The 15609-nt window shown below is 40.3% G+C and overlaps 1 protein-coding gene across 1 annotated transcript in view; it reads left to right on the plus strand.

The window, feature by feature from the left end:
• The window catches only part of myo15aa (myosin XVAa), a 40791-nt gene that overhangs the window by 18378 nt on the left and 6804 nt on the right, over positions 1–15609 (plus strand). The window contains exons 19-49 of the mRNA XM_067615737.1: positions 133–290; positions 476–521; positions 621–745; positions 849–966; positions 1068–1243; positions 1783–1867; positions 2098–2151; positions 2291–2372; positions 2795–2931; positions 3606–3701; positions 4184–4419; positions 4770–4960; positions 5405–5477; positions 5656–5847; positions 5974–6089; positions 6721–6815; positions 8158–8302; positions 10325–10708; positions 10940–11004; positions 11289–11420; positions 11569–11629; positions 12103–12250; positions 12361–12454; positions 12550–12670; positions 12800–12915; positions 13154–13213; positions 13650–13725; positions 13883–13998; positions 14242–14360; positions 14702–14843; positions 15309–15420. Of these exons, the coding sequence (XP_067471838.1) occupies positions 133–290; positions 476–521; positions 621–745; positions 849–966; positions 1068–1243; positions 1783–1867; positions 2098–2151; positions 2291–2372; positions 2795–2931; positions 3606–3701; positions 4184–4419; positions 4770–4960; positions 5405–5477; positions 5656–5847; positions 5974–6089; positions 6721–6815; positions 8158–8302; positions 10325–10708; positions 10940–11004; positions 11289–11420; positions 11569–11629; positions 12103–12250; positions 12361–12454; positions 12550–12670; positions 12800–12915; positions 13154–13213; positions 13650–13725; positions 13883–13998; positions 14242–14360; positions 14702–14843; positions 15309–15420 (3871 nt within the window). The remainder of the gene's footprint in view (positions 1–132; positions 291–475; positions 522–620; positions 746–848; positions 967–1067; positions 1244–1782; positions 1868–2097; positions 2152–2290; positions 2373–2794; positions 2932–3605; positions 3702–4183; positions 4420–4769; positions 4961–5404; positions 5478–5655; positions 5848–5973; positions 6090–6720; positions 6816–8157; positions 8303–10324; positions 10709–10939; positions 11005–11288; positions 11421–11568; positions 11630–12102; positions 12251–12360; positions 12455–12549; positions 12671–12799; positions 12916–13153; positions 13214–13649; positions 13726–13882; positions 13999–14241; positions 14361–14701; positions 14844–15308; positions 15421–15609) is intronic.

Here is a 15609-nt window from a genome sequence, read left to right on the forward strand (position 1 = left end):
GAGAGGAGCATCTTCATGTCAACATATGAATGAATGGTCATGTTACTCCTAAAGTCCTAATAACATAAACCACCGTGGTAAAATGTGTGAGTGTTGTGTGTGAACATATGTGTTTTATTTGTGTGCGTCCAGATGGTGTCAAACCTCTTCATGGTTCACGCAGAGCTCATGGGTCAGCAGAAAGGAGGTCACATGAGGAAAAGCAGCACAGTCACCAGAAAATACCAAGCTCCCACCGTCAGCAACAAGTTCCAACAGTCTCTGCTCGAACTAGTGGAGAAGATGGAGAGGTAAAATAGAGAGAAATGGAGATATTTACTTTTAGAAAATAATTAATAGCACACAATTGCTGTCCGCAAACTAGCACAATTTCTTTGAACAATTTCCTTACATTAATGCAAATTAGTTGCATCAAAATAAAGAAAATAAGCTGGCATTATTGCTCACTTGGTTTACTTTTATTCTTCCATTTCAGGTGCAACCCTATTTTTGTTCGCTGCATTAAGCCAAATAATATGAAGGTATCTTTTTTAAACATTCTGTGTTTCTGACACTGATCATTTGCACGCATAATGTTTTTTGAGCATACTTCTATGTGCATGTATACATCTGTGTTTTAGCAACCAGGTGTGTTTGAGGACGACCTGGTCAGCAGCCAGCTGCGACACTCTGGTGTCCTGGAGACCATCAGGATCCGCAGAGAGGGATATCCTGTCAGAATGCCATTCTACGTCTTCCTGTTCAGGTAACACGCATACAATTTTTAATCAGCGGGTGGCGGTAAGCAATTTTGGTGCCTCTTTTAAGCAATAAAAAGTATCCCATGCATGTGAATGTGTCATCCTCAGGTATAAGTCCCTAGTGGGGATTCGAGAGCTTCCAGATGCAAATGGAGAAAACTGTGTGATAATGCTCAGTAAACTGTGTCCTCTCACACCAGGAGCCTACCATGTTGGCGTCACAAAGGTGAGGTTTAATTTATGCTGTATGTGCATTTTTAAAATTTTTTTAATGATGCATATACTGTATATGAATGTGACACGTGTGTGTGTTTGTGTGACTGTCAGTTGTTTCTGAAGGAGGACATCTACCAGTTGTTGGAGTGCAAACGGGAGCGTTGCCGTGATCTGGCCGCTCTCACCCTGCAGCGTTACACCCGCATGTTCTTCGTCAGGAAACGCTTTGTGGCCTTTCGCAAAAAGATCATCGGGCTGCAGGCGCAGTGCCGAGGCTTCCTCACAAGGTGCATCATCAGCTTCTTTGGTTATCTTACAGTTTCATAACAGATGAACTGATTTATATTGTTATAAGCATTAAAAATAAATGACTGTACCTGTAAGACAGATAAAAATACAGTACTTCAGTCACTTTTACTATGTTAAATATACACCGTAGCAGTGAGAAAGACACCAGTAGGGATCTTAAAATCTTAGTAAATATTACGTTACTCTTTTTAAGGACAGTGTGTAACTCAACTACAGTGTTAAAAACAGGTGTTGTAAAGCAAATATGGATTGTGCCTTAAGGAGAATGATCCCTGGAAACAGTCTTATACCCAAAATGTAAATTCCTGTTTATTAGAATAAAACTTATTTAGAAACTATGAATTTTAATCCTAACTAATAACACTGCTAGTCTTTTGTGACTTCTATAACAAAAAATTTGTTGCTTGGTTATAAAGTTTGTTTGGTTTCTTAGGAAATTGGATCAACACAAATCTTGAAGTTAGGTATAAGACATGTGTTGACAGTGAGAAAATTAAATTTCCATTCTGACGTCTAGGAAGCGCTATGTGAAAATGAGGGAGAGTCTGGTTCGGTTCCGCTCCCTCGTCCACATGTACGTCAGCCGCAAGCGATACATCAAGGTACATGAAGTCTGCTTCAAAACATAATATTTTCTTTCCTATTGAGGGGACGCAACTTGATGACAGTCCTGTGAATCACTCATACGTGTGCTGTCTGATAACATCTGTAAATAGTTTAGCATAAATTGCACATTTTAGACTTGTTCCAGTTTTGTGCTTTTGCATCTACTTGTCCTGGATTGAACTGCAAATATTCAGTGTGTGATTTTTGTGATCTGTTTTGTGATCAGATGAAGTTTGAAGCCCGGAGGAAAGCTGAAGAGGAGAGGAGGAAGAGAGAGATGGTAAGATGGAAGTTTTGAATTTCTTGTGTCTCTTACACTGTTCCCTTTTTTATATTTTTTTTTTTACAAAAATCAGTTTTAAGATTGTTCCAAATCCACTGTCAGTTTGCAGATTAATTAAAACCGGTAACTCTTTCAGGAGCTGACCAAGAGGGAGGTGGTGAATGTCACACACTTGGTGATCCCTGCAGAGCTGGGTGCTTTACTGCAGACAGCAGGAGGTCTGTAGATGTCTGTCTGTCTGTCTGTCTGTTTGTCTCTCTTGCCCATTAGTGCTCATCACATGATGTACATACATATTATTCATCAGCCAAATGATGTTCAGTTCTATGAATGTGTCTCATCTCATCAGCACTGACAGTGTCAACTCAAGAAATGATTTGAGTAGTCAAGACAGAGTGAGACCTGAGCGGCTTTTTAGTTAATAAATAAACCATACAGTGAAAAATAACGACCCTAATGGCATTTAAAAAAGGACTTTGAAACAACTTCATGTCATAAATAACATCTCTAGTCAGCTCACCAATAGAAAGTAATACAGTATATGTTCATATATATTTCTAGTTGATTAACTTCAGTTTTTGGTAGTTTTCATGCTCCTGTTTGTTTGTGTGTTGACCTTCATGTCTCTCTCTCTCTGCAGTCAGGAGGGAGCTGCACTCAGACTGCTTGGCTCTGCTTCAGGCTCCACATATCCAGGAGTCCTCCTCATATCAACTCACTCTGCCTCTGGACATCAACAACTACCCGTTCTACCGCTTTGTACAGATCTACTTCAGGGTGAGATGTATATCACTATACTTACAGTGTTACAGCTAGCGTCATGTGGAACGTACTGTATATTTTCCTTTTAAACTGCCTTGTGGGTGTTAAACTGTCCTGTAAAAAATGTTACATATCCACTGAGGTCACTACCAGAGTGGAACTGATGAATTAGGACACAAATATCTCTTATTGATAAATGGCAGCACTAGCAGCACTAACATGGATCAGATACAGCAGTTTCATGTTGGTGTTATTGTTGGACTTGGACTATTCTTGCTGCACAGTAGCCTAATGTTGTTTTTTTCCTGAAACTGATGCAATGCCAGACTGTAAAACTCTAGCCAAAGTCATTAAAGCATGCAGCCTAGTCCAAGAGGTGGTGATGTATATCTACTGAGAGTTTATTCTGACTCTGCTGGTATGCTAGTCCTACATGACACCAGGCAAGAAACATGAAGCCATTTAAATTTTACTTCAAAGGATCTTTATGGATTTCCTGCATCATATACAACAAAATTACCTTTTTTGGTAAGAAGTGAGTGAGGCCTGTTCCCCTGCACTAGCCCTACCTCACTCTTGTATTAAAGCAACTTGAAGTGGATTTGTTTCTAAAATCATGTAATATTCATGTGAGATATGTAGATTTTAGTCTGCTTCCTAAAAACACTGTAAATCTTTCATCATTGTAGGAACCAAAGTTTGGGATGTTGATGGCCCCTCTGGAGTCACCTCTGACCCGTGTAGAAGAAGACCTGAGAGAGGAGGCGCTGGAGCTTTTCATCATGGTAAGATGACCTCATATAAACTCTTTTCTTAAACTTCATTGACTCATGGATCTGGAATTCATATTCTTCCACCACTGCGCTACAGTACTTTACAATAATACAGATTTACACACCAGGGACAGTCTCCAGTGGCTTGCTTGCTTCTGCTGCCCAGATTTATCATCCAGCCCCGTGTTCGGTATCTTTGTTGTTGAAAGAAATAAAACAACCATCCTCCATTGAAATAACACTGCTATTCTTTTACCAACTAATAGAAAAGAAATTAAACATGAAATCAGTACACATTGTGACATCGCGTAGCGGGAAGGACATTAAAAATGTATCTTAATAGCATTTCCCTCTTGTCATTGCCAAATATAAATCACAACAAGGCAGAAATACACACAAACAATAATATAAAACACCCTATGAGCCAATAAGATATCACACAATCTAACAAGAGTTAGTCATGATGGTTTTTGCCTTCATTCTGATTTCTTCAGGTACTACGATTCATGGGGGACCCTCACCTGAACGGGGCGCAGGAAAACATGTTTGGGAATTACATCATCCAAAGGGGCCTGTTGTCTCCGGGGTTACGGGATGAGATCCTGGCTCAGGTTGTCAACCAGGTGTGGAGGAACATGAACGCTGACAACGCCGAGAGAGGCTGGCTGCTGCTGCTGGCGTGTGTCTGCAGCTTCTCCCCATCGCCCAAGATGGACAAATATCTGCTGAAGTAAGAAATCACTTCTTACACACGAGTACAGAATCATACTGATGAGAATCTTCACACGCAAGAACATGCAAATGGGGGTTAGATAGTAACTTAAAATTTTCTTTTTTAAAATTGAAAATCAATTTAAAAGAAATATAAACAGAACAAAACAAAATTTATGGAAACCTCCTCAACTTTGAAAATGAATGAAAATGATCAAATTACATTACATGATTTAGGTAATCCCTTTAAACATGGTACTAGATACAATTTGGTAACATGATTAATAACTGTAATGATAAACATAAACAAAAAGTGGTTGGGGACAGGTTTAGATCAATAGAAAAAAAAAATTGTCGTTTCCTCTCCAGGTTTGTTTCTGACCACGCCCCCGCTGGTTGCCAGGCGCTGCTTCAACACAGACTCATCCAAGCCAATCAGAAGACACAGATAGGCTCAAGCTCCGCCCCTGAGACTGCACGCACCTATCCACTGTCACTGCTGGAGTGGACAGTCAATAGGAAAAAAGCTAACATGGTGTTGCATGTGCACTGTTTTGACGGTAAGCTTTTTTTTAACAAGACGAACAGGACAATGATGTCACACCAGGTTAAACTGCTCACTATGAAAACTACAACAAATCAAAAGCAATCACAGCAAAAATCTTCCAAAATGTACTTTTCTTTCATATCTCACACTTTATTTCAAATGAGCACAAAAAAACAAGTTCAAGTGAACACAGCACTCAAAGAAAAGCAAGGAGTGCTGCGTGTCAGGTACTGTTGGCATCACTTTTATTGAGTGGGATCAATTACAGTCCCTGATCATTGATTATTCATTGCCAGTCAGGATCAGGTGATGGAACTTCAGGGCTCTCTGTGTGTGAGTTGCGCAATTTCATGCATTTTGCCCTTTAACACTCAACATTTGATGTGATTTCAAAATCACAATGGAAATAAACAAGTGAAGATGTTTGTTGATCTTATTGGTTCATCTCTGTCTGTAGGAGGGTCATTCCTGTGTCCCGTCCATTCATGGACCAGCGGAGAGGATTTAGCAGGAGACATCCTTCGCCACAGGTGCTAATATGATTGTGATATGGTTCTTTTTCAGCTCAAGGTTTTGCTCAGATACTTCTGTGTAGTGGTATGTCCAATTTTTGTTTATTCAATTTCTGTACTGTATTGTACAGTACAGAAAGCCTTGAGTATACTATGAACAGGTATAGGCTAGTATTTGAAGTGTGTGGTCTTGTAGGGGAGTGTCTGACTGGTGGAGGGGGAGCTCAGTTCTGATGAAGGAGCACGGCCAGTGGGTGGAGTTAGCGGGTCACGACTATGTGATGGACCTGATTGCCGACCTGGAGCTTCCGACTGACTTCCCGAAGCAGAAGAGCTACTTCGTCATCAGCACCAACAATCCTGCTAGAGTCCGAGCTAATGCCAGCCTGTCAGTATAGAATGGCACACACACTGTCACCACGTCCATTACAGTACACGCATAAATAAATATTAGAAATGTAGATATTACATTTCATATAATTACAAAATAGACGATTCTTCTTTCCTCTGTCAGTGCTTTGTTTGGCAGTGGATTTGACTCAGATGAGGAGCTTCCTCCTTCCTTTCCTCTCAGCAGCAGCAGCAGACCAGCCTACAGTCTACCTGACTCTGATGGTTACTACAGCCATGGTACACACACACACACACACACACACGCACACACACACACACACACACACACACACAAATATGTCCTCCAATTTACTATTTTATATACAGTGCCAGTCAAAAGTAAAGTTTGGACACACTTTCTCATTCAAGAGAATGTGAGAGTTTCCAACCTTTTGACTGGTACTGTGTGTGTTCATAGGAATATGCAGACGTCATACTGTAGGTTTATTGTAATGTAATAATTTGTTAGTTTTTTATGACAATTTCTTTCAATTTTTGATATGGGCAGCAGAAATGTATAAAATGATAAAAAAAAAATTGAAAACAATTATTATTATATTATATTATAATTGATTTAAAATGAAGGAAAAATAATGGAAATCCACTGGCCAAAATGTGTGTGAACCCTTCAATATGTAATAATTTGTTCTATCAGGAATATATGGTAGTATGGTCCCTCTTCATTACCCAATTTTTACCCCATTATTAGACTATATCTGATTATCTGCAGACAATATCCTGATGCAAAACCAGAAAAGCTAATCTGGTATTATTTCAGTTAGATAATTATTATTTCTGGTTAGTAAAAGCACTGAACATTAGGTGCAACAGCATGTTTGAAGCCACTCAGCTTTCTGTCTGTGTCCAGTAGAGTCAGATGCATTCAGTGACGGTCAGACACAGAGAGGAATGGATCGCTACCTGGACAGTCTGTTTGACCCTGTGTTGTCAGACAGCAGCATAGTGAGTATTGACACTGATCTACAGTAAACAACACATTTCAACTATACTTTCCTTTTTTTTGTTTTGGAAATACATAATTGATGATTTGATAATTGATTAAAGTTTTAAAGATTTAAGTCATTTATGTAGTAAAGACGACAAACACTGACTGGTCCCAGCTTGACAGATGTGAACATTTGCTGTTTTTCTCAGTTTCATATCATTTCAAATTTGGGTTTTGGACTATTGGTCAGACAAACAAGCCATTTGAAGATGTCACCTTCAGCTCTGGGAACATTTGATTGACCATTTTTCACATTTTCTGAATTAATGGAAAAAAATCTCATTAGCTGCAGTCAGGTCTTGCTCCCTCTCTACCTCATCTGTTATCTGAGTGTGAACGGAGGGGAGTATTGATGGACGGATTGAACATGTGATCCATGGCTTCTGTTTGTGTATGAATGGGGTAGACATGATCGCCCGGCAGGAGGGATGATTAGGTTACCGAGCAATCTACCGTATTTGACTGTAACAGCAGGCAGCATGCATGCACAGCTCTCTGGGGATTTTGCTAATCAGTAAAAGAAAAAAAGGCAAAAGGTTCTGTCATTGGGAGGAAGTGGGGAGAGCGTACAACCCATGCAGGTATGTTCAGGGCTTTGACCAAGAGTTCTGAAAGACACTAAAACAATGTAATATCTATAATTGGTATTTTGTGAGCATTGGCTGCAAAAAATAGTGTCCTTTAAGATTTTTTTTTCAGTGTCTTTGGTTTTTACATCTGCTGTCAAGTCAGTGTGGGAGATACAATGATATCCTTTATCTTGTTTCTCTTTGATGAAGTTTAAGTTTCTGCAAGGGGCACTTTATTCTTTGACTTGTCGCTGATCATGTTGCTATTTGCATATTGAGCTGCTGCTCTTTGCAATGTAAAAAGCATTTCCCAAGGAAAAGAGCTATTTGGTTTTGTTATGTTGGGACAATGAGGTCTATTATGCTGCAGAAAATGTTGCAGATTATTGTTTTGTGTTATGAGTTTGTGCCATTTATATGTTTTCATGTATGTATGTATGTGTGTGTGTGTGTGTGTGTGTGTGTGTGTTGGAGCATCTCCTCCAGTGCGTACGGTACTTCCTGGGGAGTATTTAGTTCCTACAGCTTTACTGACTCACTCAGAGAGGGTCTGAACCAACCAATACAATACACTCCCTCTCTCTTCTTCCTTTACTCTCTCTCTCTCTCTTTCTTATACGTACACTTTTTGTCCCACTCTTCATGTCTGTCAAACTCCACTTTCTCAACATCTATAACCATCCTTTCCCCTCTGCTGAATCTCCGTTACCTGCTTGTCTCTGCCCATCAGGACATGGAAAAGACTGGAAGTTTGTCAGCGAGGATGAAGGGAGGAGGAGGTATAGGTATCACAGGAGGAGGAGGAGGAGGAGGAGGAGAGGGGGAGAGTTATTCGGCTCCCAGTCGGCCTTATCCACCAGGAATACACCCTGGAGGTAAAACATCTGTGTGTTTCCTGTTTAGTTATGTTTGATCTTGGAGCAGTTCGTTAGTGTCCGTTAGTGTTTCCCTGGATTTGTATTTTTGCCATTCATGTCTTTCCCCTGTGTTCAACCGCAGGCTGTTGCAGACTCAAATATTTGCACTTGACCCTTTATTTTATCTTTCTTTTTTTTTTTCTCTACTTTTCATCTGCAGCCCTTCTGTTGTCACGCCATCCATCCATCTATTCATCCTCTGTCAAACTCTTTCTCTCCACACTAACATCAATTATTCAGCTTCTTCTAAGTGGGTCTTAAATCGTCTGCGTTAGTGTCAGGTTGATAAATTGTTTTGCCTCCTTTCTCACAGCAGAGCTTCCGCTGAACCTTCACCTATCAAGTCAACAGCAAAAATGAACAAGCTAATAGAGAGACAAGTACAGAAATGAAAACTAATCATGTAATGCAGTTTCCAAATGCTTTAAAGGTTTCAAAACAGCTGATAAAGTCATCAGCAAAAGTAATTCAGCCATCATAAAAAAGGTGAAAAATGATTTTAAACAAAAAACAAAAGATCATTATCAATATGAATATGATTGTAATTATTTCCACATTGTGTCAGGGTGAAGGGTAACGTGTCTGTGTGAGTCTGAACATGACTGAAGTGTAAAGGTTCAGCAGTATGGTTCACCAACCTTAATCTGCCGCTTAGAGGCTGTAATGAGCAGCCTGACCTCATAGATAATGCATAGACCGCCATTCACTGTAACCACAGATGTCTCCTTTACCCTTCGTCTATAGGCACCTGTCACTCTCATTCTCTTTCTCTCGGTAAATGTTCTTTGTCTTGTTCTTTTCTTAATCAAGCACACTCACGCTGTCACTCAGTGTCTGTGTTCATTTTGTTACTGCTGTTTTGTTTGCATGTGTAAAGGTAAAGGTTTACATGTGACAGATGTATCACGTTCCAAACATCTGAAAATATTTATTAGCTATCTCTCTCTCTTTTTTTCACCAGTGGAGCAATAATTTTCTCCTGCCCCTTTTACTGTCTGTTCTTCACTCTGTCTTTGGGAAATCTGAGTGTTTTCAAGGTTCTCAATGTGCAGGTGTCAAGTTTTATGTCGCCCCTCATACCACAGACAGTCTTCTATAGAGTTACTAATCCATACTGGACAATGTGCAGTGGAGAGAGCAACAGCAGTGATGAGTGACAGGAAGAAAAAGGGATGAAGGAAAGGCTGCCTAAACTTTATTTCTATGCACACTATGCACCTGTGCATATTGTGTACAAATGAGTGTGTGAGTAGAAATGCTTCAAACTATATAATGAAGTTGTAGTGAAGTGTGTAGTAAAAATGGCGACACGGCCGTCCGAAGGCTACTACACAGTTTTCTCAGTCAATTTTAGAGAGTTTCATCAGGTATGGTATTGATATAGCATGGTATGGTAACCCTTTACCTGATTCTTCAAGTGCATTTTATAAGTGTGTGTGTGTGCGTGTGTGCTTATTTGAAAAACATTGTTTTATGTATTGGATGTGATATATAATATGATTAAATTGATTTCAAATGTATAACAGGTTGCAGTGGCATTTAGTCATGTCTCTACTTCTTGGGGTCATGAGGAACCATCATGTTATTTGTAGTATGTCTGGCCATTTCCTTTTCTTTTTTCATTATAAGGCCACTCCTAATCCTAGTATATCAGTTTAATACTAATCTCATTTACAGCTGTTATGTAGCAAACTAACATATTGAGGGAAACAAATGTGCACATCAAAAATAAATCCTTAAAAATGTTCTCATCATATTTCTATTTACCAGTGAGCAGCAATTATTTAATAATTAATATATCTGTTGTAGGATTGTGTTTGGAGACTGTGTCACTCTCGTACAGTGAAGTGTTGATTGGCTTGTCAGGTCTTGTCTGTCCTGGATGACAAAACCAATTAAATCCATTTAAAACAGAGACAGAGACGTGGAGGCGACACTGTTCCTAACTCTTACCCTGTTCCCTGCCTGCTGCTCCTCAAGCTGTGCCAGTGCTTCCAGTAGCAGGAGGAATGATGCCACCCATACCTGCCATGCCAATCCCCTCCCACCATCATCACCATGAACAGCAACAGCAACAACAGCAGCAGCAGCAACAACAACAACAGCAGCAGCCACAACAGTACCACCAGTACCACCAGTACAACCAGCCCCAACACCCCTACCAACAGGCTTCTTCCACCACCACTCCTGCCACACGTGTTGCACCCAACCCGTCATCCACTCACGCACCCTCTGCTGCCCCCGCTACTGTTACAGATGCTGATGTAGCATCCCATGTCACTGGTGTCCCCAGTTTACCCGGGGTGCCCTCGCTCCCTGCCACGACTATGGTTCCAGGCTTGCCTGTGATGACAGGTGTGCCAGGTACAAAAATCACATCTGAGTTAGGTTTTTACCAGCATGTGTGGCCTGAAGGATTTGGGCATGATGGAGTTACCATAAATTCACTTCGTATTATATAAAAGCTTCTGCTGTGTGGTCTGTTTGAAGCGGAGAGGTCTACTGGGTGTTTTTCAGTGGACTGTGTATGCTTCTACTGTTTTTTAATAATTTTTACTACATGGAGTCTATGTTTGTATTTTTATACCTCTCTAGGATCGGAGCAGGCAGTACTGACTCAGCAGCAACAGGCCATCATCAACCAGCAAGCTATCATTCTGGTCTGTCACATATCTTTCCTCTGAACAACTGCATTAAAGCTACAGTTAGTTAAAGCTACTAGGATTCAGCCAGCGGCCGGTTAGCATAGCTTAGCACAAAGACTGCAAACAGGGGGAAACAGCTAGCCTGGCTCTGTCCAAAACAATTTAAACAAATCCAATTGACAAAGACAATTGATGAGAATTAACGTTAGATCAGTTGATACCAAGTGAAGTATTTACTTTTAGTCAGTTGTAAATCCTAGCTAAAGGATTTTTAAAATATAAGTGTGTGTGTGTTGCAGGCCCAACAGATGACCATGCAGGCCATTGCAATCCAGCAGCAGATGTTGTCCTCCTTCCCCCCCGTGGCCCCGGCCCCCCAGTCTCCACCTTTACAGCATCACTCGCAGCCACGCTCCCACACACCCAGCCCTGTAAATGAACACACACATACAGCCCATCGTGCTGTGGAGATGCATGAACACACATGTGGCGACACCTGCCAACCTATATGTACAAATCAGAAATATTGTCTTGCAAATAAATGCATACCCAGCTTTATCACTTCCTGTCTCACTGCAGACCAGAGAGAGAGAAGATTCACCGTACAAGCCCAGTCCTGCTGCTGTTCAGCGAAAAATGAGTATGTTTTGCACTCCCTGGGTTGAATTAACATGAGCATTTGTGCTATGTGGTGCGAATGTTATGATTAATGCTTCAGGATGCGTCATGATTTTCTTGCGGGGTTCTCTGAACTGAAAAGCTACTCAAGTAAAAGAAGTGGAAAGAGAACACTGATGCATCATGACACAGTGCTTTGAAGCCTACTGCATCAAATTGAAAAGTTGGGATTGACTGAAATATTAGTACTGACAGCTGTCCACCTTGACTAAATCAATTACAGCTGCTTTTACAATTTACATCTTTAGAGCTGTTACATTTTTTGCGAGTATCAACATTATTCAAATTGAATGATTCAGTTTGTGGACATTATGCAAATTTTTTGATGCATGAAATCCCTGAAGAAATAGCTGAAATTGAATCCAACTGTTGTTGAATTAAGTGATTGGACATAGTATTTATGTGTGCTTGATCTAATAGAAAGTTCAATTCCAGGTCCAACGCGTCGCCCTCCTCCTGAGGACATGGTCCGATCCAGTGTGAATAACACCGAGCGCATGGAGCCCAGCCATGACATCAAAGACATCATCAAACAGCACCAGCCTGCTGGCACAACAACTTCCACTGGACCTGCCACACAAAAGTAACACGCACACATTACACACACACATGATTTACTAGCTGAATAGACTGAAGAGATTTCAGTGGTATTTTGTCTGTCAAGTTATTTTCATCTTTTTCATGTGTGTGCAGGAAAGATGATGGAAAAATGTTTGCAAAGAAGCCAGATCCTCATGATGAAGCCATGGAGATCCTTAAAGACCAGATGGCAAACCCACCACAACCGGTACCCCCACCTACCACACACACACACACACACACACACACACACACACAAACACACACACACAAAACAATCTCTGACCTTTTTCCATGTCTCAGAGTCAAAGAAAGCCTCCATCCTCCCAACCCAAAGAAGAGGTAGGAATTAAGGTTACCAAGATGACCAAGCCTCACCCCGTGGGGCCAACCAGCTCCAACATAAGTCCTGCCCCTCCTCCAGGTGAGTTTTTCACATACTTTATAAATCCCCAGGAATAAACTGCAGAATGACATACCTTTACTAATTTCGTACATGCATGTAAAGAAGAACTCTGTTTAAAAATAGTTGAAAAAGTGTGTTTGTGTACAGTTTCTAGAGAGTTGCCAGTAGAGGAGGAGATCATACAGACTCAGCTCCACAGCAGGACTAGTGATGAATATTACACATATACCAACGTCCCCTGGAAACTCTACATGAGGAAAGAGGTGTGTTTTATGCGTCCACACAGACACACACAAACACAGATGGATGAGACTAACACACATTGCCCTGAAATTTAACACAGTTACAATGAAATGCACGCTCGAGCTGTAATACCAATACCTTCTACACAGATCATCTTCTGCTGAACATTTAACTATATTACAATGTTTTAATATATTCATGTTTTATAATTATTTACTTATATAAATATTTCTATTGTCGATCTGTTTTGTTTTACAGGTGTTTTATCCTAGAGAGAACTTTAACAATCCACTGATTCTGGACCTGATCTTCAGACAGGTTGATCTATGTATTCATTATTTATTTACATTTACCTCTTTTTTTTGTAATTCATGTTAGATTTATTTGTTTATTTATCAATTTATATACAAGTATTTCAGGTTTAGTTTTTCATTCTAGCAGAAGCCTCAGATCATCTTTGTGTTTATGGTTATTATGGCATAAACTGGTGGTTTATAGCAAAATAACCATATGATGGTAATGATTTATTGACAATAAAATGCTAAAAGTTGTGCTTTAAATTAAATTAAAGGGTACACTTTTAGGTACTCAGTTTCATTTAGTCCTTGTAAAGCACTTTGTAATGTCTGGGTTTGATAAGTGCTATATAAATAAACTTTATTATTATTATTATGATTATTAATGCTCATACTCATTTATAGCAGCAATTAATATTTTCCATCAGAGTTCATATTCCTGTTCATGTGCTCTGCAGGTTGTACATGATACCTTCTCTGAGGCCTGCATCCGTATCACTCAGGAGGAGAGACAGAAGATGAGAGCTCTGTTTGGTATGAACACAAATCCTTCAAGGACTTTACGTTGTGTAAAAATGTATATAAAAGCATTTTTATAACTCCACTTATGCAGGGTTTTGCCCCTCAGACATCACTTCGCTCACTGGGTTCAATACTGTAGCTTAAACTCTTTCCTCATTTTTTTAAACAGCGGAGAACAAGGTGGATCAGGTTTCAGGAACTCATGATGAGAACGTGAAGAAGAAAGTGGTCGCCATGGCAAGAGACTCGTGGGAGATCTACTTCTCCCGCCTCTTTCCAGCCTCTGTGAGTTCTTGTCTCTTTCTCAACATTTATTGAATTCAATATGAAGCCAAAGCCAACTAAGTTCCCACTGTGAATATTACATTATATTACATTCTTTTTCCTTCACTTGGTGTGTGGGACTTTTAATATGCTTTTATTTTTACAATTTTCATAAGTGCCTGTACTTAGTTTCATATGTGTGTGTGTGTGTGTGTGTGTGTGTGTGTGTGTGTGTGTGTGTGTGTGTGTGTGTGTGTGTTCCAGGGCAGTGTGGGGACAGGAGTGCAAGTGCTGTCTGTGTCTCATAAAGGCATCAAGCTGCTGAAGATGGTGAAGAGCAGCTCCACGGCTCCAGATTACTTCAGAGTGCTGAGGCCTTACAGGTGGGATTCATAGACAGATTAACATGTACAGAGTAAGTGTGATGTCAGCCATAGGTAACCAAGCTAAAATTATAACTACACCTTTTCAACCTTCATACAGTATTATCAAAACATCATTTTTTTAAAAATGCTGCAAAGACGCACATTAGAAGAGGTGGAGTTAACTAAAAGAGCTGACTGTGCTCTCCTCATTCAAATAAAGGGTTATAAAATGTCAAATGACCTTATTCAACATTCACAACATCTTGTGCCAAGTGCTCAAGTGATTTGACCTCAGACCCCTCTCTTTTCTCTGTGACTTTATGTCGGCTTCCCGCTTTTGCATACTACTTCCTGTGCAGCTACTCAGACATCCTGTTTGTGTCGATTCCATCCAAGAACATGCTGGAATTCAACCTGATCAGCGAGAAGCTGATCTTGTTCTCCGCCAAGGCCCCGCAGGTCAAACACATGATCGACTACTTCCTCACAGAGCTCAAGAAGGTCAGAGGGCTTTTGTGTGAATGTGGGCATGTCTGCGTATGTCTGTGTAGGTCTGGAAGTCCAACATATTTATACAGAACATATTTATATGTATAAGTGTATATTTTACATGACACAACTGGAAATCAATAAGAGTAATTTTATTTATGTAGCACACGAGGAGCACAAACTGATTTCTAGTGGGAGGGAAAATCAATTTGGTTTTTTGTGATATTCTCATAAAAAAATAGACCTGTCCTGAACTTATTAGCTACAACATGATGTTAAAACACAATTTAAATAAATTCTTAAATTGTTATCATGTTGTGACAGAAACAGAGGTAATTGTCTCAAACTCCACACACAAATGTAACCCAGTCCAATGTGATGACCTTGTTTTGGCTCACATCTCCTCTGGCTGCCAGTCACAGTGGACCGCTGCAGAATTTGCAGCATGTTGATGTCAACATGTCATGTCTCTGTCAGGACTCAGAGTATGTGGTGGCAGTGAGGAACTACATTACTGAGGACAGGACTCTGCTCAGCTTCCACAAAGGAGACATCATAAGACTACAGCACATGGATGGGCTGGAGGCGGGTGAGACAGACACACACACACACACACACAATCACTAGTATTGAGGACATGCACAATATCTCTATTCACTTGCTCTCTGCTTATGTGAGTCATGTACAACCTGTCTCTGCTTCTCTGTGCTTCATGCCATGACTATCACTGTGTGTGCACATGTGTCCATATTTGTGTGTGCATATGTGTGTGTGTTCA

The sequence above is a fragment of the Thunnus thynnus genome, chromosome 17 (genome assembly GCF_963924715.1).
Source record: "Thunnus thynnus chromosome 17, fThuThy2.1, whole genome shotgun sequence".
In the NCBI taxonomy this organism is placed as follows: Eukaryota; Metazoa; Chordata; class Actinopteri; order Scombriformes; family Scombridae; genus Thunnus; species Thunnus thynnus.